At 42.1% G+C, this 25097-nt stretch overlaps 2 protein-coding genes across 12 annotated transcripts in view; both read right to left on the bottom strand.

Moving 5' to 3' along the window:
- LOC105234922 (T-cell receptor alpha chain C region) overlaps positions 1–25097 on the bottom strand; it is a 560983-nt gene that overhangs the window by 480343 nt on the left and 55543 nt on the right. The window contains exon 2 of one of the 11 annotated variants that reach the window (XM_034648714.1): positions 24736–25022. The exons of the other annotated variants lie outside the window; for them this stretch is intronic. Within the exon in view, the coding sequence (XP_034504605.1) occupies positions 24736–25022 (287 nt within the window). The remainder of the gene's footprint in view (positions 1–24735; positions 25023–25097) is intronic. 11 annotated transcript variants of the gene reach the window in all.
- On the bottom strand, positions 6426–7731 carry LOC105234921. The gene is made up of 2 exons (XM_034648724.1): positions 7556–7731; positions 6426–7368 (listed from the first exon to the last, which is right to left on the bottom strand). The coding sequence occupies exons 1-2, from the start codon at positions 7605–7607 to the stop codon at positions 6599–6601; spliced, it is 822 nt and encodes a 273-aa protein (XP_034504615.1). The 5' UTR covers positions 7608–7731; the 3' UTR covers positions 6426–6598.

Genomic DNA, 25097 nt, shown 5'->3' with positions numbered 1-25097 from the left:
TTCCCACATGGTCCCCCAGCCAATGAGAAAAAGGCCCTGCTCCTGCCACAGTCTAGTGCACCAGATGCACGGAAACGAGCCCTCCACGTGTTCTGCGTGGGCTCAGGCGCACTACCGTCTGTGGTCGCAGCGCTACTGATCTCACCGGGGAAATGCTCTTCTCCTCGCCTGTGCCTCTGAGGGGCTCACCTGCAGCAAGGCAGCAATCAGTCAAGCAAATTATATGTTAGATCAGGGATGGAGTGCACAGTGAGAATGTGGAGGTCAAGATTTATACCTCTGCGCACCACTGAGTCACTGTTAGTAAGCTGGAGAGAGGGAGACGCTATCGCTGTTGATTCCGTGATGGGCCTGGTGCACGTGTCTGACATCAGGAAGGAATCAAGATTTACTCCCTTCAACAAAGAAAATAGAAAACGTTCCCTTTCTGCCAAATCTACCGTCCTCAGTTGTCGGTTATGGAGAAAAACTATTTCTAAAAGGAACATGGAAGCCAAAGGTTAGATATTTCCAATGCCTCTGATCTCAGACTCTGTTCCTCCCCTGGTCTTACTCATGACCTTGTGATTTCCAGAGAGGTGACTGTACCAACAGCCAAAATATTTCATCTTCCCTCAATTAAGATGACTGTGACAAAAGTAAAAGTTCAAATCTCAAAGATAAGGGAGCAGGGGAGTAACTTCCATCAGTTATTACTATGTCAACTATAGGAAAATTTTTGACCCAAGGTTTGAATAATTTGCATAGAGAAATTTGACATGATTTAAGAAATCTTTTTGAATGTTGTGTGTCTTATATAATGCGAAGTATTGAAAGACAGAGTAGAAGTTCTGAGAAAACATCAAGATGCAAACTCAGAAAGTATAACCGTATGTAACTTTATACTTGAGGTGATTACATTTTATTCAATCAAAATGCACAACAGGTCCTCCAGTGCAATTACTGACTCGTAGCCCCAGGACGATTTCCTCTTCAGTGTTACCATCTATCCTGTCATGCTTCCCACTTCCTGGCAACACAGCTTCACGTCCCATACGCCATCAGATTTCTCCTAAACGCCACTACAGTGTTCTTTCACTGACGCTCATTGACAGATTTCTCCAGTCCTTGAGTTTCCAGAATTATCTGTCTCTGCCAAAACCTCTTTCTCATTCACATTAATTTCTGGAAATTTCTGAAGACCTCTGTGAGAACGAATCCAGGGAAGTATAGATATTGCATGTGTTCCAAAAATGGTACCAGCAGGAACCTGGCCCTAAAGAACTATCAGGTGAAAAGGTTTCTGGGAAGGAAGGTTACCTCATTTCCAAAGCGGAAGCCCCTGTCCTGTGATTCCTACTCATGGATCCTCTGAAACGACAAAGAATAAACTTAACTTCCTTCCACCCCTTCCACCCTGAAAGATTTAAAGGCAGCTATGGTGAAGAACATCAACCCAATATATAAACACGTGTCTATATGAAATTGTTTTTATGAAAGGAAAATGTCTTGATTCAGAGAAATTTCCTTTATCTCACCCATTCCTTATTAAATAAGAATTCTCAGACTCTTCTCTTGGCAAATTCCCCTTTTCTCCAAGATAGGTAGTTAGGTCAATATTTGCGCTTTTTAGGCATGACACTCAGAACAGAATGTAAGGGACTGAATGTGACCATTCATCTGAATAAAGCTATTTCATGTATTAACTGTTGCACTAATGAGGCCATCCATTGGACAAAATTCCCAGCTCCCTGATCATTTCATAGAATATTTTCTACTTATGAGGGTTTCAAGGGGAGGGGGCGGGGTGAATGGGCTAGCCCACTGATGGGTATTAAGGAGGGCACGAATTGCATGGAGCACTGGGTGTTATACGCAAACAGTGAATCATGGAACATTACATCAGAAACTAATGATGTACTGTATGGTGACTAGTAGATCATATTAAATAAAAATGAATAAAATAAAATAACAAAAAAGTGAAAAAAGTGAGTTGCTTGTAGACAAAAAATGAAAAAATAGGGATGCTGGGGTGGCACAGTCAGTTAAGCGGCTGCCTTCCTTCAACTCATGATCCCAGAGTCCTGGGATCGAGTCCCGCGTCGGCTCCTTGCTCAGCGGGGGGTCTGCTTCTCCCTCTGCCTGCGGCTCCCCGTGCTTGTACTCTTGCTCTCTCTCTCTGGAAATAAATAAATAAAATCTTTTTAAAATAAATAAATAATAATAAAATAAAATAAAAAACGAAACAGCCTAATGTCTTTCAGGATTCTGGCTTTCTCCTTGAAACCTTACTTTGGAGTTTCAAAATTTCCAGCCACAGATATCTATACAATTTGTAAGATCATTTCAAAATGAAAANAGCCACATATATCTATACAATTTGTGAGATCATTTCAAAATGAAAATCTGGGATCTTTATTCAAAAAGCAGGGAAAAGGTGTCCTCAGGTACTGTTTCTAGGGGAGCCATTTATCTAAAATGCTTTAACTTTTCATACATATTAGTTTCACGTCTCTGAATTTGATTTTGTGAAAGACTTTCTTCTTTTCAACCATCTCACCCAGGTTCTAAGAAAACCGAGGCAGACGTACTGAGGCTTCCAGTGCACCTCGTGCCCCCACACAGGTATCGCCTCTCCTACTGTCAACCCCCTTCGACGCCTTCCCCAGGGAAGGAACCTATGCTGCCATGTCCTGTCACCCAAAGCCCGCAGTTCTCCTGGGGTTCACGCCTGTGTTGTACATTCTGTGGGTGTGAACGAATGTAAGTACGTGTCCACCATTGGAGTGTCGGAGATGTGGGTTCACTGCACTGACCGTGCTCCGTGCTCTTCACCCCTGCTGCTCCGCTCAACCCTTGGCAACCACCATCTTTTACTCCTTCCAGAGTTTTGCTTTTTCCAGAATGTCATAGGATCAGAATCATACCCTATGTAGCCTTTTCAGATGGGCTGTTTTCACTTAGTACAATGCACATAAGTTTCCCTGATCTCTTCATCGTTTCATGTCTCATTACTTTTTAGCACCGAATCATATTCCATCTTGGATGGACCACCATTTATTTATTCATTCACTTATTGAAGGATATGCTGCTTACTTCAGAGTTGTGGCAATTATGAATAAACTGCCATAAAACACCTGTGTAAAACTCTGTGTGTGGACATAAGTTTCCAACCCCTTTGGGTAAATACTCAGGAAGCCACTGTAAGAGTATGTTCAGTGGTATAAGAAACTGCCAAACAGCTTTTATTGAAATGTCCATGTAACCACTTTCCTTCTGTAGTAATTTCCCGACAGAATTTTCTAAGCCCTTTGCTGACGTCGAAGCCCCAGCTAGTCCAAACCAGACACAGACCCCAGGTGGCCCTGCCCACTGCTCAGCGCACACGCAGCCTGCCCTGACCCAGACCCTGAGCCTGTGGGCACTCCTGCCTGTGTCCTGCTGCCCCACACATCTCTCTGCTCAGGCCCTTGCTCCTCCCACTCACAGGACTCATTTAGAAAGGACAAGGACAAAGATAAAAATTACTATTAATTTCAAGACAGTGAGGGCCTAGCACTAAACCAAGGTCAGGCTTCTGTGGGAGAGCGGGGGGCTGTGTATCTGCCCAGGTCCCATGATCAAGAAGCTGGCTGCTCCCAGTTTTGGGAGTCTGCCCTTCATCTCCATCTGAATTTTCAGGGACCCAGTCTTTCTTGTCAATGCCCTTTCATCAACATATCAAGCAATGCAGGCTGGGATACCCTGTGTGCTGGAATCCTTACACATGCAAGTTTCAACTTTGGGATTGGGGTCAGAAGTCTTTGTTTCTGGATACAACAGAGATGGGGATCATTTAGGGTAATCCTGGAAGCTCTCTGCTCCCTTTCCCAAACTAGGAATGATGTTACATAATCATGAGTCATAGATTCACTCAAAATGCAAGGAAGGGCAATGGATTTTCATGGAACAGAGTGAAAATTTCCATGAGCTCTTCCCCACAAGGTGCTATTTAGAAATGACTTAAATGGACACTTCTGGCAGTGATACGTACGTATTGTCCAAACTGATTGATGGAAATCATTACGATTTTGTGATTCTAAGTTTCTTCTTCCTCAGGTCCTCAGAGGATAAGCTCTCATGTCCCCTTAGATTCACTAACTTTGGAATATGAGCTCATCTAAGGCACTTACGCTCTAATATCCTGACGTATTCTTGCATGAACTAAAAGTACTTATTTACAGGGTATAACCTTGCTGAAATAAAAAGTATATGTAATTGAATAAGTAGAGTGCCTGACCCTCAATAAAATTGTTTTATTTTAAGATTTTATTTATTTATTTGACAGAGAAAGAGACAGCCAGCAAGAGAGGGGACGTAAGCAGGGGGAGTGGGAGAGGACGAAACAGGCTCCCACCACAGCAGGTAGCCCGATGCCGGGCTCGATCCCAGGATGCTGAGACCATGATCTGAGCCGAAGACAGAAGCTCAATGACTGAACCACCCAGGCGCCCCTAAAATTATGTTATTATATTTGTATTTCCAAGAGGAAAAAAGATNCAGGGAAAAGGTGTCCTCAGGTACTGTTTCTAGGGGAGCCATTTATCTAAAATGCTTTAACTTTTCATACATATTAGTTTCACGTCTCTGAATTTGATTTTGTGAAAGACTTTCTTCTTTTCAACCATCTCACCCAGGTTCTAAGAAAACCGAGGCAGACGTACTGAGGCTTCCAGTGCACCTCGTGCCCCCACACAGGTATCGCCTCTCCTACTGTCAACCCCCTTCGACGCCTTCCCCAGGGAAGGAACCTATGCTGCCATGTCCTGTCACCCAAAGCCCGCAGTTCTCCTGGGGTTCACGCCTGTGTTGTACATTCTGTGGGTGTGAACGAATGTAAGTACGTGTCCACCATTGGAGTGTCGGAGATGTGGGTTCACTGCACTGACCGTGCTCCGTGCTCTTCACCCCTGCTGCTCCGCTCAACCCTTGGCAACCACCATCTTTTACTCCTTCCAGAGTTTTGCTTTTTCCAGAATGTCATAGGATCAGAATCATACCCTATGTAGCCTTTTCAGATGGGCTGTTTTCACTTAGTACAATGCACATAAGTTTCCCTGATCTCTTCATCGTTTCATGTCTCATTACTTTTTAGCACCGAATCATATTCCATCTTGGATGGACCACCATTTATTTATTCATTCACTTATTGAAGGATATGCTGCTTACTTCAGAGTTGTGGCAATTATGAATAAACTGCCATAAAACACCTGTGTAAAACTCTGTGTGTGGACATAAGTTTCCAACCCCTTTGGGTAAATACTCAGGAAGCCACTGTAAGAGTATGTTCAGTGGTATAAGAAACTGCCAAACAGCTTTTATTGAAATGTCCATGTAACCACTTTCCTTCTGTAGTAATTTCCCGACAGAATTTTCTAAGCCCTTTGCTGACGTCGAAGCCCCAGCTAGTCCAAACCAGACACAGACCCCAGGTGGCCCTGCCCACTGCTCAGCGCACACGCAGCCTGCCCTGACCCAGACCCTGAGCCTGTGGGCACTCCTGCCTGTGTCCTGCTGCCCCACACATCTCTCTGCTCAGGCCCTTGCTCCTCCCACTCACAGGACTCATTTAGAAAGGACAAGGACAAAGATAAAAATTACTATTAATTTCAAGACAGTGAGGGCCTAGCACTAAACCAAGGTCAGGCTTCTGTGGGAGAGCGGGGGGCTGTGTATCTGCCCAGGTCCCATGATCAAGAAGCTGGCTGCTCCCAGTTTTGGGAGTCTGCCCTTCATCTCCATCTGAATTTTCAGGGACCCAGTCTTTCTTGTCAATGCCCTTTCATCAACATATCAAGCAATGCAGGCTGGGATACCCTGTGTGCTGGAATCCTTACACATGCAAGTTTCAACTTTGGGATTGGGGTCAGAAGTCTTTGTTTCTGGATACAACAGAGATGGGGATCATTTAGGGTAATCCTGGAAGCTCTCTGCTCCCTTTCCCAAACTAGGAATGATGTTACATAATCATGAGTCATAGATTCACTCAAAATGCAAGGAAGGGCAATGGATTTTCATGGAACAGAGTGAAAATTTCCATGAGCTCTTCCCCACAAGGTGCTATTTAGAAATGACTTAAATGGACACTTCTGGCAGTGATACGTACGTATTGTCCAAACTGATTGATGGAAATCATTACGATTTTGTGATTCTAAGTTTCTTCTTCCTCAGGTCCTCAGAGGATAAGCTCTCATGTCCCCTTAGATTCACTAACTTTGGAATATGAGCTCATCTAAGGCACTTACGCTCTAATATCCTGACGTATTCTTGCATGAACTAAAAGTACTTATTTACAGGGTATAACCTTGCTGAAATAAAAAGTATATGTAATTGAATAAGTAGAGTGCCTGACCCTCAATAAAATTGTTTTATTTTAAGATTTTATTTATTTATTTGACAGAGAAAGAGACAGCCAGCAAGAGAGGGGACGTAAGCAGGGGGAGTGGGAGAGGACGAAACAGGCTCCCACCACAGCAGGTAGCCCGATGCCGGGCTCGATCCCAGGATGCTGAGACCATGATCTGAGCCGAAGACAGAAGCTCAATGACTGAACCACCCAGGCGCCCCTAAAATTATGTTATTATATTTGTATTTCCAAGAGGAAAAAAGATGAATACAGACTGGAAAAAACTTTACACATATTCTCATTACTACCCTTTGATAGTAGAACCATCCATGGGTAACTAAAAAATTTAGTCATGTCTTTCTTTTCTTGATGACCATCTATTTTTTTTGAATCTTTTCCATTTGAGTAATTTACATATAATTTATATGCTAGCTGCCAGGAGGTCTGTTTTCCCAGGGCAGTAGATAGGGGCATCTCTATCACTTGCTCCAAAGTGTCCATGGTAGAGATTTTTACAGGCAGGGCTTGCTGGGAAAAAGAAGGGCAAGAAAAGCAAGTGAAATGACAGCCGTGATGGGTCTCATTTTGGAGGGAAAAGGTCCTATAGCATAGATCTGAAAATGTGCCAAGGCTGCTGTGGGTGCAGATGCCCCAGGGAGGGGCCGGGGCACAGGCACAGCTGCAGTTGGCATGCAGGCCCCGGATCAGCAGGCAGCACTGTGTCTCCGTGGCGCACAGGTAGGAGGCTGCGTCTTCCAGCTGGGAGTCCACGATGTGGAGGGTGCTGGACCGTTCCCTCGTGTTCAGTGTGCAGTTGAGCCTTCCGCTCTGCTTCGTGCCCGAAGCCACGTAAACCAGCCTGGTGAGGCCGCTGCCCCCGGGGTTCTGTCGGAACCACTGCACACTGTCCACAGCTTGGGAAAAATTGCACTTCAGAGCAGTGCTGGCTCCCTCCTGGAGGCTCAGGGCTGAAGGGCTCTGCTCCACCTCCAGCCCTCTCACCCCTGCGTGGAAAGAGAAGAACAAACACAAGTCATGTCATTGGGGGTCACTGATGCAGTTTTCAAACTTGTAAAATGTCCCGAGACACACCCCTGGGGCCGTAGGACCCTCTCAGAGCTCAGTGTCAGCTCCCCCCACCACTGTGGGTTGCGGGCCACTCCCCAGCCCCATCTGGACACCCCCACTCACAGCAAACCTTGACCCACAGGATCCCCAGCAGAGCTCTCCAGTGTGTGCTCATGATTCCTTGTCTAGTGGCCGAGTTACCGACACGCCTACTGTGCAGAGAGTAGAGTCCCAGGGCCAGAAAAACTGTGTCTTACAGTCAGTCGTTCCAACAGAGCTGCTGAGCACCAGTCACACCTCAGCCCTGCCACTCAGGGAGCTCGAGACTCCACCCACAGTGACCCAGTGACAATGCACAGTAATCTCTCCAAAAGTGTGCTTGCCAACAAGGCAGAGAGGTAGGGGCCATATTTCCAATATAGGAAGATATAAGGGATTTTGTTTTAAACACTTTATGTAAGATTTGTGGCCTAGCATTGAGGAAAGCTGAATGATCTTTCTAGAAGAGTCAGTGTCTTAGAGGTTACTCTGAACCTTGAAGAATCATAGGGAATAGACACTCCATTCCCCAAACTGCATAGTTTGACAATGTGAGAATTCATTTATGTAAAAATACTGATAAAGGACAACTATCTGATAGCATGCATTGTGTATTGCAGAAGTAACTACAATTTCTTGAAATTAGAAGAGTTCTAGAAACCAAGACAGGCAGTCACCATCTGCATGAAAAATGATTTCAACGAGATTTTGGTTGTTGAAAAATACATGTCTGCATAATGCCGCTTCTGATTTAATTTCCACCTCTCCACCTCTCCAGTGCAACTGGTGGACACCCTGTTCACCCACGCAGCTGAGTCTGGCCGGGCCACACGTTGCCAGTCAAAGTCAATATTGTCCTCTCCCTTTCCTTCTATTTTTGTTCCTTGTTTTTTTTCTTTTTTCTTCTTCTTCCCTCTACTCTCAGCAGAGACGTATGAAAAGGTAGGGTATCTGGGGTTCTGAAATCATTTTAAGGCCAGTAGATTTGGGGGCTTTTATTCATAACAACTGACACCAGGTAATGGGATGTTTTCTGTCGAGTTTCCATGGTCACAATACCCAGAAATATTCCTATCCAGTCACCTGTGCTCCAAGAATTATCTGTATAATGGATTTCTAGAGACATGGCCTCCAGATGTCTGAAGCTGATATGCAATGGCAGAACCTAAAACCTGAGATGAACTTTACACAAAACTTGTCCCCCGTTTCTCCCCATCTTTGCTATCTATAATTGGGCAGGCTCACATGATTTCTGTTCTCTCTTTAATTGCTCAGCTTTGGGCCATCAGGAAGTCTTTGTTTTGTGGAAAGCCTAGAGTGCCCCCTAGAGGACTGAAGCACTCAGCAAAGATGCCTTCAGACCAAGCCAATCAACAGACCCAGATCCCCAGCACTTTTCATTCCAAGCTTCCTGATGAAGGAAATACAGATGGTCAGAAAAGAAGATAACTGCTTGGATTGAATGGGGATTACAAGTGAACCCAACCCTACTTTTAAAATAGAATTTCTAGGAAAATTATATCAGAAAATAAATTGGGAAAACTCCTCTTGTGATATTTATTGGATTTCTTTACTGCAGTTCAAAAGAAATCCATAAATACCCACTGAGGTTTTAGTTTCCTTGGGGTAATTTACTTGATCTCAGAATATATAAAGAGGAATGGAATATTATTCAGCCATATAAAAGAATGAAATCTTACCGTTTGCAATAACATGGTGTAACGATGAGGGAAATAAGTCAGTCAGAGGAAAACACGTACCATATGATTTCACTCATGTGGAATTTAAGAAACAAGGCAAACAAACAAAAGGGAAAAAATGAAACAGAGAGAGATAAAGGAAGAAACAGACTCTTAATTAAACAGAACACACTGGTGGTTACCAGAGGGAGAGGGCTGGGGATTGGTAAATAGGTGAGGAGATGAAGAGGTGCCCTGCCCTGATGAGCACTGGGTGATCTGTGGAAGGGTTGACATAAAATAGCCAAGAAAGGTGAGCAGATAGGATGGGATTTTCCTGCTGCCTCTGTGCACAAAGACTAAAGTCCCCTTCTCACCTGCTAAACCCACATCACCTGCCATAGAGATCGCAAGGAATGTCAGTCTTACGGAATCAGTCAAAGCTATCTGAGAGAACACGTAGCTAGTAAACTAAGGTAACTGCTGCGAAGGGAAGATCTAAGAAAGAAAAGACAGGGGCGCCTGGGTGGCATAGCGGTTAAGCATCTGCCTTCGGCTCAGGGCGTGATCCCGGATCGAGCCCCATGTCTGCCTTCGGCTCAGGGCATTATGGGATCGAGCCCCACGTCAGGCTCCTCTGCTATGAGCCTGCTTCTTCTTCTCCCACTCCCCCTGCTTGTGCTCCCTCTCTCACTGGCTGTCTCTGTGTCAAATAAATAAATAAAATCTTAAAAAAAAAAGAAAGAAAGAAAAGACAGAGGTTAAAACATTTAATATTCCAGTAGAAAAGTGAACAGAAAAAAGAAGAAAACTGGGAGAGATGAAATATCAAGAAGAAATGGAGATTTACAGAAAAGGATGAAAGTAAAATTAAGCCAATCTCACACCTTGATAGAGCACAGGGTAAAAACAAGTGTGAGCAACAGCCTCCGCGCATTCATCTGTGGTCCCTCATATCTCCACTCGTTCACAACCGGGAATGCTTTAGGAACTATGGAAACACACATTGCTCATGCCTCTAAAACACATTAGGTTGAGAAGCCATCATCAAAATTGTGTATAATCATTCTCTGCATAAGAAACCAAGTGCAAATTTGAATCAAGGGAGACTTCAACTGTCTTGCTTATGAACACCACATTTACTTACTAGGAGGGTCAATTTTAGTATCCCATTAAATGAAATCTATCACAAAAAGCAATCTTGGAGTCATACCTACACATATAAGTATCTTAAACATTTCAACAGCTATCTTTACATGCATGCTTTAGTGCATTGTTTCCTAAATTAAAGTGTTCCTGGGGCGCCTGCGTGGCTCAGTCATTAGGTGTCTGCCTTTGGCTCAGGGAGTGATCCCAGCATTATGGGATCGAGCCCCACATCAGGCTCCTCTACTGGAAGCCTGCTTCTTCCTCTCCCACACCCCCTGCTTGTGTTCCCTCTCTCGCTGGCTGTCTCTCTGTCAAATAAATAAATAAATAAATAAATAAATAAATAAATAAATAAAATCTTAAAAAAAATAAAGTGTTCCTTTCTCTTAGATATTCCCCTAGAAATTATGTATGGAGGTCTAATATCCTAACAAAAGATACCCAGTAAGTAATCTAACCTACAGCTCAAGGAACTAGGAAAAGAATAAAGTAAGTTCCAAGTCCACAGAGGAAAGGAAATACAAAGATTCCTGCAGAAATAGCAAAAGAATAGAAAGAGTCAAAAACTAAGAGATTATATTTTGTTTAATGAAAGGGAGTCCGTGCAAGCTGGGGGAGGGGGAGGGAGAGGGAGAGAGAGAATCTTAAGCAGGTTCCACACTCAGTCCGGAGCCTGACACTGACTGGGCTCAATCTCACAACGCTGAGATCATGACCTGAGCCGAGATCAAGAGTCAGAGTCTTAACCCACTGAGCCATCAAGGCACCCCTAAAAGTTACTTTTCTGAAAAGAAAATGTCGAAGAGAAGTTCCACAATTGGTTTTGGCAATAATCAATGATATGGCATCAGAAGCAAAAACTAACAAAGGGGCTTTATCAAACTAAAAAGCCAGTACAACAAAGGAAACAACCAGAAGCATCAAAAGTCATCAACAGAGTGGGAGAAAATATTTGTAAACCACATATATGGTAAAGGGCTAACATCTAAACTATAAAAAGGAATCCTATAATACTAGTTTTTTAAAAAATACTAATAAGCCAATTAATAATGTTCTACGGACTAGAATAGACATTTCTTCAAAAAAGATATTCAAATGGCCAACACGTATGTGAGAAAATACTCCATGTTACTTACTAATCTTCAGGAAAATAAAAATCGAAGTCCCAATGAAAGATCACCTCACACAGTCATGCAACTATGTGAAAATGGGCCATCGCATTATAAATTTCAGTAGTTAAAATGTTGGTACTAGCCGCAACCTAAAGGTGGCAGAAAAAAACAGATACTTTAAATATCTGTAATTTTCTACTTCCTTTTAAGGGTGACTATCTCAAAGTATCTGCCACTACATTTACAATAAATTCTTTGATATCATCCATTTGTTATACACTTAAAAAATGATGGCTATTATCAAAAACACAAAATTCAGGTGTCATTGAGGATATGAAGAGATTGGAACACTTGCACACTCTTGGTGGGAATACACGATGCTGTGGCCATGGAAAACAGTAGAGGGGGTCTTCAAAAGTTTAAAACAGAGCTACCATATGATCCAGTAGTCCCACTGCTGAGTATATAGCAATAAGAACTGAAATCAGGGGATACCTGGGTGGCTCAGTCAGTTAGGTGTCTGCCTTCAACTCAGGTCATGATCCCAGGGTCCCTGCTCAGTGGGGAGCATGCTTCTCCCTCTGCCTGTTCTTCCCCTGCTTGTGCTCTGCCCTCTCTCTCTGACAATAAATAATAAATATAATCTAAAAAAAAGAATTGAAATCAGGATCTCAAAGAGATATTAAGCACTCTTATTCTCATTGCAGCACTATTCATGATAGCCAAGATGGGGAAACAACTTGAATGTCCAACAACAGATGAATGGATAAAGAAAATGTGGTATATACCTAAGTGGAGTACTATTCAGCCATAAAAAGAAAAATATGCAAGCACATGGATAAAGTTTGAGGACATTATGATAACTGAAATAAGCCAGTCACAGTAAGACAAATAATGCAAGATTCTTCTATAATCTGGTATCTAAAATATTCAAATTCATAGAATCAAAGAGCAAAAATCAACGAAGAGGTTGCCATGGGCTCTGGTGACAGGGTAAGGGGGAGATAATAATCCAGCAAGGTGAAAGAATAGAGAGCTGCTGTACAACATTGTACCCATAACCAACAATCATGTATTGTACACTTAAAATTTTAAGAGGCTCTATCTCATGGTAAGTATTCTTAATACATTACAAATTAAATTGAAAAGAAATAAGACAGCACAATCTCAGCTATTAGAATGGCCAAAATCCAAAACACTAACACCACCAAATGCTGGTGTCAAAAACTCAGAAATAGTCCAGGTCAATCCAATGAATTCCACCGAAGTGTTAGTACAAGTGTCATGTGCACATCTGAAAAGACAGCTCATGGAGTGGAAGCACTCAAACCAAAACATGGGATGAGGCTTAGGGGTATATTGTCAGAAAGCAGTTTGTATAGTGAGGAGACCGGGAGCGTATCTTCTTCACAGTGACTGGTTATAATATCAGAGTTGCTGTAAATGATATCAGACATGGCTCAGTGGGTACCTCACATCAAACTTGGGAAACAGTTCAAGTTTTGCTTAGGATTTCCAAAGGCACAGCAAAAAATATGCAGGTCAAGTTGGTCTGACAAAATAAACTAAATTAAGCTTTATTTGTAGGACTAAACTGATTTTGGAAGTGATCTTTCCCCAGGGAATTTTCAAGGCTGATCTGTTTGGATTTTATTTAATACCAGCAAGGCTGTCCGGCAACAGGAAAGCTCATTTGCGGCTGAGCGGAATGCACAATGGAAACACCGCATTGGAACACAAGACTAGCAGTTTCTTACACAACTACACAGACTCCTACCAAATGATCTAGCAATGACAATCCTAGATGTTTAACAAAATGGCTGGGAAACTTCTGCCTACACAAAAACTTGCACACAAATGTTTATAGCGGCTTTATTCATAATTGCCAAAACATGGAAGCAACCAAGATGTCCTTCAGTAGAAGAAAAGGTAAATAAACTATGGTATAGACAGATAAAGGAGTCTTCTCTTTTTTTTAAAGTTGCATTTTATTTTTTTAATTTTTTATGTAAATTCAGTTTAATTAACATGTTCTGTATTATTAGCCACAGAGATAGAATTCAGTGATTTATCTGTTGCATATCACACCCAGTGCTCATTACTTCAAGCACCCTCCTTAGTGCCCAGCACCCAGTTCTGCAACCACCCACTCACCTCCCTCCCCCAACCCTCAGTTTGTTCCCTATGGTTAAGAGTCTCTTAGAGTTTGCCTCCCTCTCTGGTTTCCTCTTATTTATTTTTCCTTCCCTTCCACTATGTTCATCTGCTTCCTTTCTTAAATTCCACATATGAGTGAAATCATGGGTATTTGTTCTCTGACTTATTTCACTTAGCGTAATACCCCCTAGTTCCATCCATGTTATTGCACATCACAGGTTTTCATTCTTTTTAATGGCTGAGTAACATTCCATTGGGTATCTAGACCACATCTTCTTTTTTTCCTTTTTTTTTTTATTAATGATTTTTTTTTATTATATTATGTTAGTCACCATACAGTACATCCCTGGATTCCGATGTAAAGTTTGATGCTTCATTAGTTGCGTATAACACCCAGTGCACCATGCAATATGTGCCCTCCTTACTACCCATCACCAGTCTATCCCATTCCCCCACCCCCCTCCCCTCTGAAGTCTTCAGTTTGTTTCTCATAGTCCATAGTCTCTCATGTTTCATTTCCCCTTCTGATTACCGCCCCCCCGTTCTTTATCCCTTTCTTCCCCTACCGATCATCCTAGTTCTTATGTTCCATAGATGAGAGAAATCATATGATAATTGTCTTGCTCTGCTTGACTTATTTCACTTAGCATTATCTGCTCCAGTGCCGTCCATGTGTCAGCAAATGTTGAGAATTCGTTCTTTCTGATACCTGAGTAATATTCCATTGTATATATGGACCACAACTTCTTAATCCAGTCATCAGTTGGAGGGCATCTCGGCTCCTTCCACGACTCAGCTATAGTGGACAATGCTGCTATGAACATTGGGGTGCATATGGCCCTTCTCTTCACTACATCTGTATCTTTGGGGTAAACACCCAGTAGTGCAATGGCTGGGTCATTGGGTAGCTCAATTTTTAACTTTTTAAGGGACCTCCACACTGCTTTCCAGTGTGGCTGTACCAACTTTCATTCCCACCAACAATGTAGGAGGGATCCCCTTTCTCCACATCCTCTCCAACAATTGTTGTTTCTTGCCTTGTCTATTTTTGCCATTCTAACTGGCGTAAGGTGGTATCTCAGTGTGGTTTTGATTTGAATTTCCCTGATGGCTAATGATTTTGAACATTTTTTCATGTGTCTGTTAGCCATTTGTATGTCTTCATTGGAAAAGTGTCTGTTCATATCTTCTGCACAGTTTTTTGATTTGTTTATTTGTTTCTCGTGTATTGAGTTTGAGAAGTTCTTTGTAGATCTTGGATACCAGTCCTTTATCTGTAGTGTCCTTTGCAAATATATTCTCCCATTCCGTGGGCTGCCTCTTAGTTTGTTTGACTGTTTCCTTGGCTTTGCAAGCTTTTTATCCTGATAAAGTCCCATAAGTTCATTTTATCTTTTGTATCTCTTGCCTTTGGAGATGTGTCGTGAAAAAGTTTGCTCTGGCCGATGTCCTAGAATTTGTTGCCTATGTTCTCCTCTAGAATTTTGATGGATTCCTGTCTCACATCGAGGTCTTTCATCCATTTGGAGTTTATTTTTGTGTATGGTGTGAGAGAGTGTATACCACATCTTCTTTATCCATTCAGCTGTCCATGGATGTCTGGGCCCTTTCCATATTTTGGCTATTGGGGACCTTGCTGTTATAAACATTGGGGTGTGTGCAGCCTTACGAATCACTATGTTTGTATCTTTTGGGTAAATACCTAGTAGTGCAATTGCTGGGTCATAGGGTAGTTCTATTTTTAACTTTTTGAGGAACCTCCACACTGTTTTCCACAGTGGCTGCACCAGTGTGCATTCCCACCAGCAGCGTAAGAAGCTTCCCCTTCCTGTGCATCCTCGCCAACATTTGCTGTTTCCTGACTTGTTAATTTTAGCCATCCTGACAGGTGTGATGTGGAATCTCATTGTGGTTTTGATTTGTATTTCCCTGATGCCGAGTGATGTGGAGCATTTTTTCATATGTCTGTTGGCCATTTGTATGTCTTCTTTGGAGGAATGTCTGTTCATTCTTCTGCCCATTACTTGAACGTATTTTTTGATTTTTTGAGTGTTGAGTTTGAAAATTTCCTTATAGAGCAGACAAAAAAAACTTTATTTGATAGCTAAAAAATGAGCTATCAAGCAATGGATTAAAATGGAGGGAACTTACATGCATATTTCTAAGTAAAAGAAACCCATCTGAAAAGGCTGCCTTCTGTTTGATACTCACTATAGGACATTCTGGACAAGGCAAGAGTATGGAGACAGTAAAAAGATCAGTGGTTGCCAGGGCTTGGAGGAACTGAGGCACTTCTTTAAGTAAAGGAAAGTTGAACTGGTGAGCAAAAATAAAAAGGCTTAGTAATACACAGATTTGGGGGACATTATTTATGTGCTCCTCTCAGTTCCTCAAAGTCCAACAACCAATTTCCTGCTGGGTTATGAAAGTGATCATTGACTCTTATAAAGGGCCATGGATGCATGGCTCTTCTGTGACATAAGTTTTCTCACTCAGTCCACTTATTTTACTTCCTTCACCCCAATACCCTCAACACACAAACACACGGGCACACAAACACAAGCACACGTGCGCACGCACGCACACACCAATGTGGGCAACACCATCTTCCTCAATTATCCAAACTTATGTGCCTCTTCCTTTCCCTAACCCTTACCGGAGGGCACAACACACACGCATTTCTTCTACACTAGGCTTGGTGTTCTTCTTTGGCTAGTCTTTCATGCAAGTTTGTCTTTCTCCATATACAACACATTTTCTAAAGTTGGTTGACATCACTGTTTGCTAGTAGCTTCTTTACTTGTTTCACGTTGTGTTTGCAGCTTCCTGCCCTTTGGGATGTCTTTACTATTTTTTTAATAGAGTTTTAGACAAATCAAGAGAAAAGCATTAATCTACCATGATTTTTTTTAAAAGACTTTAGTTTAAGTAATCTCATAACACATGTGGGGCTGGAACTTACAGCCCCGAGATCAAGAGTTTCGGTGCTACTGACTGATTCAGCCGGGCGATCCTAGTTTACATTGTTTATTGAAATGTCAGGAAAATTCTTATTGTATACGCTTTTGAATTGTCTAAGTACATATTGACATGCATTTATAATTCTAGGGCTTTGAAAAAAAATTTTATTTTAAACAATAAATTAAAAAATTTATTTAAACCAAGAATATATGATTAATACATAAGGAAATATATTAACATTTTGGTTATAGCTCATTCATAAAATATACTGATAAGGAGATAATAATTTAAAGATCTAAGAGCGTCTGGCTGGTGCAGTGGGCTAGCAGCTGACTATTGGTTTCACTCAGGTCACAATCTTAAGGTGGTGAGATCAGCCCCTTATCTGGCTCAAGGCGGAGCTCAGAGTTAGCCCCAGAAGACTTTCTCCCTCTGCACCCCCCACCCCCACTCTCTCTCACTCTATCTCTCAATCTCCCTTGCTCTTTATGTTAAATAAATAAACCTTAAAATACATTTTAAAAATAAAGAAGATTGCAACAATATTAGCAAAGGTGGCAGAGTAATAGAGACATTGCTTTTTCTATTATTCCTTGCAAAAATTTATTTACTCCCATGCATTCTCCCAATCCCATGATTTGTGGCTCTCCGTGAGAGGCTGCAAAACAGGAGGTGGAGAAGTCTATAGGATTTCCCCCCAGTGTCACCTATCTCTCTCTATTGTTAGGAAACATCAGTGCAAGAGCATTTTCTCTCACCGTATTTCCTGGGCACTGAGAACGATCTCACTTGAGTTTCTACTGTCAGAAAGCCAACTGACCTATTTACCTGGTCAGGACATGACCCACTTCCTCCATTCTGTTTCTGCCCCCACCCCTTCATGTTGAATATCAGCCTGTGTCTGTCACCTGATTCACTAGAAAAGAAAGCAGGACAGAGGTCCCCGGACTCTCTTTTCCTTGCTCGGGTACATGTGTTCCTCCTCCTTTCTTCCCTTCCCCTCTTTCTCTACTAAAACTTGGTTTGGGGCTGAAGCTCTCCCATCACCTCTCCTGCTATATTCTGTCAGGAAGACGCTGGGCAGACGGCATCTTCTCAGACACACAGTGTGTCTCTAAAAGTGTCACAGACACAGCAACACCCACAGGAGTGCCCTGAACAACTTGTGGGGCTGGACGTTCACTGTAAGCCTGAGCAAGAGACACCTTCATTGTTACGTGGATTTGTCTTGAAATCACTTACGCCCTGGCTGAGGGACTCTTGGCATCAAAATGTCCTCAGTGTCACTACGGAACAGCTGGGGTTGGGGATGTTACTTCTGGTTCCTATACTCTGGTCATTTGAATGATTTTTCTATCAGCCAGACACTGAGGGACAGACAACCACAGACTGAGCTGGAACCAGAGTGGCTCAGTCAGAGACGCTCAGCACCCGGGCCCCTGCTCTGCTCAGAGTTTGCGCTCAGCTCCCCCTGCAGTCCCCATCACTGTGTCACGCAGGGCACAGTAGTACACAGCTGAATCTGATGCTTGCACTGAGCCTTTCTCCAGGTGGAAGGATTTGGATTTGCTGTCCAAGGTGGCTTCAAAAACCTTTGTTGCTTTTCTTCTCCTGGTCCGTCGAGGAACTGAGAAGGAGCTGTAGACCTTCACCAGGATACTGGACATACCACAAAAGAGTGGGATACCCAGTTGTGGTATAGGTACAGTTTATAGTGAGGGAAGCCTCTTCTGAGAGGGACACTTGGCCTTCCGTCTGGGTCACTGAGTCTCCATGGGTTTGTCCTGAGGAAAGAGAAAAGGGACCTGTGTCACCTTGGGCATAAAGCTCTTGGATAAAATTATAGTTAAGTTTTCTGACACGATGGAAGAAAGAATCCAAATTTTAAGGATTTTACTTACCAAGCATTAAGAGTACCACAGTCACGAAGGCTAGAGAACACTTCATCTCGGCAGTGTCACCTAGATAATGTTCTTCCTTCTTACCATGAAGAAACCTTGGATTGACAGAGAAATGATCAGTGCAAGCCTACATTTCACACAGGAAATGTGATTGTGGTAAGAAGCTGCGCCCCCTGGTGGACGAGGACTGAAGTGCATGCGTGTTGGCCAGAGCTCCCCAAGTCAGCCATGTGTTTCATCCCTGACTTCATGAGGCACATGTCAGTCTTCAGGTGCCCTTGGAAGTCTAACAACAGCAATCCTGCCCTCTCAGGTCCATTTTGTTGTTAAGACTCTACCTGATATGGAAGTATTTTAATACAGCATCCCATGGCGTTTCTGTAGCTGGAGGATAACAATCTTCTAAGCATCTTACTACAATATTCTATGATATTCTTGTGGGCCCATGTGGGCCAGCGTATAACCCACTGACTGCCAGGAAAGGGTTCGAGTTGAATACAGAAAAAGTAATAGGAAGTCAAGTCATTGCTGAGTGATTCTGGCACTGTATCCGATATTTAGAATTATGACTGTCGTTTTTAAATTATTCTCTGAGTAATTTTTACCTTAAAAAAATGAACAAACTTCCTTTAATTGATGTACCATAATATTTCCTTGTTCCTAAATTATTAGCAATTGCAAGAAATACTGTTTTTTAGTAAAGCTTTCAGAAGAAATGTCACACTATTTTATAGGCAAGCATTTATTAGTCAAATATTCCTGATTTTCAGAATCATTAAAAGGTGAAAAACAGGAATTTGAGACATCATACATGAAGTGAAGTTGTCAATACCCATAGAATGATCTGAGGTTCTTATGCTCTCGTTGTTTTACTGACTCCAACGTAAGGTGACTAGTGTATGAGAATCAGGCAGCAAGTGCTAATTATATACTCTTTACAGGTTTTAGTCTCAAAGGTGTTTTCTATTACCATCTATCTGTCACATTTTGTTGACAAATGTTAATCAAAAATTTTTCACACAAGGTAAGAAATCAGGATTATGAGAATAAACTCTGGAGAGGGACACATCTTCTGTAAAGCCCTGTAATAGTTACCTCTAGGCACATAAGGAAACAGCCAAGGCTGTTTTCTGGAGGCGCCTCTCCACACATTCATGTCAAGGAGTTTCATGGGTCCAGAGCCAACATGGGAACACTTACCCAGATGCAGAGTGAAGTAAGAAACTTGGGCCTGGATACTGTTTGGGTTCACGTATCCCTTCCCTTTCCCTCCACCTTCCAAATCACATTGTCAGAACCCTCCTCAAAATTATGCTAGAAAGGAATTTGGGACAAGCCACTACAAACTTCTATTCAGATATACAGGGACAATGCTAAACAGGTTGGGATGATGCCAGCTGAAAATAAACAGTATAGCTCATGATGCAGAAAGCCATTCTCTACAATTTAAAAAAAAAAAAAACATGGTTTCAGGCCAATGAAATCCTACAGGAGAAATATTTTCTATTTTGTGTCACACAAGAAGACTTGCACAACATTTAGGGAAGATAGTATATGGTAAATTTAGGTATTTAATAGCTATATTGATACAGATTACATGACAATAAACAGCACCAAATTAAAATGAGCAATTCTACAAGATTTGACATATACATATGTCATATATAAATATATATATAGCACCAACACCACAATGGAGATAATGAACATATGCATCGCCCCCCAAAATTTCTTCCTGTCTTTTTGGAATCCTCTCAACCCTCTCCCACCCCTATTTCCAGACAACACTTTTGTCTTGAATTAGTTTGTATATTTTATACTTTTGTATAAATGGAATCATATGCACTCTTTTGTCTGGCTTCTTCTCAAGCTAATTATTTTTAAATTTTTCATTGGTTATAATTATCAGGATTTTGTTTCGTTGCTGTATAGTATCGCATCAGGTGCCTATAAAATAATGAGTCTATTCACCTCCTGATAACCATACGGGTTAGTCTCAGTGGAGCTTTTGCAAATAAAGTTGCTGTGAACATTTGTGTATAATATTTTTAAGGACATATGCTTACATTTCTTTTGGGTCCATATCTGGCTGGATCATATGGTAGGTATGCATTGAACTTTATTAAACCAATTTGTTCTGGAACCTGTTTGGTAGATTCCCTTGCATTTTATGCTCAGACGGTCATGCTGCTATTATTAAAGATAAGTTCACTTCTTCCTTTCCAAACCGTATGGCTTTTGTTTCACCTGTACATCAACATTAAATACAAGTGCTGAGAGCCAAAACTCTTCCCTTATTTCTGAAACTAAGGAGAAAGCATTTAGGCTTTCACCATCAAGTATGACATTCGATGTAGGTCTTTTGCTGGCCCTTTTTGAAGCTGAGGAAATTCCCTTCCATTCTGTCTAATTTGGTGGAAGTTTTTTTTTTATTTTTATTTTTTTTAAATTTTTTATTATTTATTTATTTATTCGACAGAGATAGCCAGCTAGAGAGGGAACACAAGCAGGGGGAGTGGGAGAGGAAGAAGCAGGCTCATAGCAGAGGAGCCTGATGTGGGGCTCGATCTCTTCACACCGGGATCACGCCCTGAGCCGAAGGCAGACGCTTAACCGCTGTGCCCCCCGGGCGCCCCTGGTGGAATTTTAATCAGGAGCAGATCTGGATTTTGGCAAATGCTTTCTCTGTACCTATTGAGATACCCTCCTAAACTCCTCATCTCTTACTTGTCAATCTTTTGGACATATTATTGATAAATTGTCATAATCAAATACCAAAGAAGATATCACTTGCCATTTTACAAATAATGAAACAAAGGTCAAAAGTATCAAGAAAGTTAATGGCAGAGCTAATAGATTACAACACAGCTGGATGATAGCAAAAGCTTGTACCCCGGTTTTTCTTACTATAGATGGTTGTCCAAGAAAAACTGAAAGAGAGACTAGAGGGTAGCAAAATGACTTCTTCTCAAGTTTTGAAAGCCTTTAAGACAGTCTTTGACAGGTACTTTCTTTATGCAAACAGAACTACTAAAGAAGAATTCAATAATTGCAGGTTTGGATCTTACCAAAATAAGAAGGAAAACATATTATAATGGATGCCCAAACTGCTATTCAGGAACTGACCACTGGATAGTGGCTTTGCCATTCCACCCAGACCAATTATTAGGCAACTGATTTAAGCAGTGCACTGTAGCAAGAGTGACAAACTCTTCTAGGGTTTTCCAATTCACCCATATACTGGAGCTCTATTCATGACAGGAAATCACTCTCTTTCTCTGGTCCTTGAAACTTGCTTGTGAAAACAAAGTCTAAGAGCATAGTTCTTTCAATTAACTACTACAAAGGTTTCCAAAAATGTTGGAATAGAATTACCTTATGATCCAGCCATCCACTTCTCATATATACTCAAAAATGGAAAGAATTTGGCTATATTCCTACAATATTGAGATGTTTATGAATTCCTATTTCCACCGAAAGGCAGAAGCAACTCAAAAGTCCATCCATAGATAGATATAAACAAAATGTGCTGTGTGCATACACTGGAATATTACTCAACCCTACAAAGGAAATAAATTCTGTCACATGCTGCAACACGGATGAACCCTGAGGACATTATGCCAAACAGAATGTCACAAAATGACCTATACTGCAGAATTCCACTTCTACGAGGTATCTAAAGTAGTCATACTCATGGAAAGAGAAAGCAGAATGGTAGCTCCCAAGGACAGGAAGGACGGCATAATGAGAGTTATTGTTTAATGAGTACAAATACTCAGTTTTTCAAGATGAAAAGAATACTAGAAATGGATGGTGGTGTTGATTGAACAACAGTGTTAATGTATTTTATACCAGTGAATTGTACAATTAAAAATTGTTAAAATGGTAAATTGAATATTAAAATGGTAAGATTTTGTAATTAAAACATTTTAAGAGATTCTTGTTAAGATGTCTGCTCTACACATCTGGCTTCCAAGCAAATATAAAGGATGATACAATGCAAGACCAATTACCAACCACCCATTACCATTGGAATTTTAAGACACTGCAGGAATGGGGCTAGATGTGGAAGAAGGAAAATGGAGAAAATGAGGATTGTGGAGTGTGGAACATCGAGCAAACAAAGCGTGCTGGAAGTGTGCAAACTGAGCCACGTGTTTGCAAAAAATACCTTGGAAGGGGGCACCTGGGTGGCTCAGTTGGTTGAACAGCTGCCTTCGCCTCAAGTTATGATCCTTGAGTCCCAGGATCAAGCCCCGCATTGGGATCCCTGCTCAGCGGGGAGTTGGCTTCTCCCTCTGCTCTCTGCCTGTCCTTGCTCTGTTTCTTTCTCAAATAAATAAAAATCTTACCAAAAAAATACCTTTGACGGAGTGCTGATGTGAAGGACGGGAACCAATAAACGGGAAAATTCACACTCTGCTTCTTCACCCTGTCCCCCTAAAAGCCCCTATGATCATTTGTGGAAAGACTGGCGGGAAGCAGGTAAACCTATAGTACACAGACTGCACACATCTCTGCTAGAGGTATTAATAAGATGCAATGAACACTAGTATGAACTGCGTCAAAGAGCAGGTCTCTTAGAAAATAAATGTCAGTATGATGACTCACAGCAAACAAACCTAATTATACTAAATCATTAAATGATATAAAACGGTATGATATAAAACAAAAAAAGGAAAACCACAGAGACATTTCGCCGCCTTCCTTAGTCTAACAATGCCTGTAACATAATATATGCTCAATAAATATTTACTGAAAAAACAGATCTGAAAAACTCTGACAATTCACACACATTATTGCTGCTTTTTGAGTCAAATGTTTCTAAATTTCCTTAGCCAATCATTCTAGCTGAATCTAATTACAAAATGGCAAATTGTTTATTGTGACTATTCTAGTCCTCAATAAACAATTTCACACAAATTTTCGTGGATGAGGAAGTGTTAGATGCACAATAACTCTTACCTGGAGAGGTAATTTCTTAGAGGGAGGCATTCTCTCCAAGCCTGTACCTGTGCCACTTCCTGTCTGGGATGGCAATGCCCCCCTCGGGGCCGACAGCAGGGAGGGGCATCAGGAAGAGCCCTGGGTTTGGGTACACCTCCCTCCATCACACCGCTCACTTGGCCTCCCTCAGTGCACAGAAATACACTGAGGAGTCCTCCAGCTCTGAAGCTGAGATGACAAGTTGGATGGATTTTCTCGTCTTCTGGAAATTCAGTGAGTACTGACCATCAGTGGCATTTTGCTGGCTGTAAGAATCCTGACGAATCAGGAAAATCATCGCCCCACTGCTGGGCTGCTTGTACCACAGTAGACTGTAACTCGGGTCAACGGTGCTATCCGTGCATTCCAGAGTGACAGCCCCCTTCTCCTGCACTAACATCACCGGTTGGGCTTGAGTTACCTTCTGGGCAATAGTGGATCCTGAAGAAAAAAATATATAGAATCAGATACTTCGGGAATATGTGATGTGGCATGAAGACTTCCATTTTACACACTGTCATCCCTCCTTCCCAAGGTATCCACAAGATCCTCTCTCTCATGATTTTAGGTCATAGAGGAGGCACATTCCCACAGGGACCATCCTTACCGAGCCACACGGAAGCCACGAGCACCTTCAAGAGCCTGGAGAACAACATGTTTGAGTTCTCCCACTAGATGGAAAATGTCTTCTTCAATTTCAGGGCTTGGCACAGTGAGGGGAGCCTGCCAGGGTGAGGGAAGGACTGCTGGGTATGTGCTGCTGTGACCCCTGAACAGGAAGCAGGGTTTTCCTGGTGGAGCAAGTGTGTGGGTCCTGTCATAGTTCTCTCTGTTCCAGCTGAGAATCTCAGTACCGAAAATTGTTTACAGAATTATCACTTTCATATTTGTACCTTCAGTGCCTCCATGTTTGGCATATAATGGTTTAAAATTAGAAAAATCATAAATACTACATTTGCAACACAATATTTAAGTGTCCATCTACAATAGGGACTATAATGTTGGTCTAAGGGGTTATTTATAGGAGAGGAGTCTCAATAGTAAATGGAGAGTTCCTTAAAACCTCAATGTGAAAATAAAGCATTACTGACTCCATTCAAGAATCCATTAAACAGCAATCATCCAACAAAGTGTTCTAACCTGCCTGCGTCATCTTGATCCTAATAGCCTTATGTATGCTTTTCACATCTAACACATCAGCTTCCACCTACAGACAAACAGCACAAACGCTCTCCTGGAAGGTCTGTGTCAAAGGCCAGGGGCTGCCCCGCTCACAGGTTTGAGTGCAGGCAGCAGGTGTCTGGGGAGCAGTGTGTGCTTGCTGCGCAGAAATACACAGCTGAGTCTTCAGGCTGCGTGTCTGCGATGTGCAGGGACAGATGTCTGGCTGTCTTGTTCAGTGAGACAGTGAGCCTTTGGTCTTCTTTTGTGGTCATGGTTGAACGAATGTATATAAGGAGCCGGGGACCTTTTCCAAGCTCTTGCTTATACCAAGGGAAGTAGTCTGAGGCACTGTCTGAATAGCTGCAGTTGATGACAGAGCTGCGTCCCTGCTGCACACTCAGGGTTGAAGGCCGCTGCTCCACCGTCTCTCCTCGGCTGAACCCTGTGCAGAAAGAAAAGATCAGAGAGAGGAGAAGAGTTTCCATGCTCTTACCCGTCTGAACGCTCCTTTCTACAC

The sequence above is a fragment of the Ailuropoda melanoleuca genome, chromosome 20 (assembly GCF_002007445.2).
Source record: "Ailuropoda melanoleuca isolate Jingjing chromosome 20, ASM200744v2, whole genome shotgun sequence".
NCBI lineage: Eukaryota > Metazoa > Chordata > Mammalia > Carnivora > Ursidae > Ailuropoda > Ailuropoda melanoleuca.
Note: the sequence above shows the minus strand (reverse complement) of the source record. Positions and strands in the feature narration are given on the sequence as shown.

Excerpts from the sequence above, each read along its gene's own strand:
- LOC105234921 (XM_034648724.1), bottom strand. The coding sequence starts at position 7,607 with ATGAGCACACACTGGAGAGCTCTGCTGGGGATCCTGTGGGTCAAGGTT. Across the intron at positions 7,369-7,555 it reads CCTGTGGGTCAAGGTTTGCT|GGGTGAGAGGGCTGGAGGTG; the intron begins GTGAGTGGGGGT and ends CTTTCCACGCAG.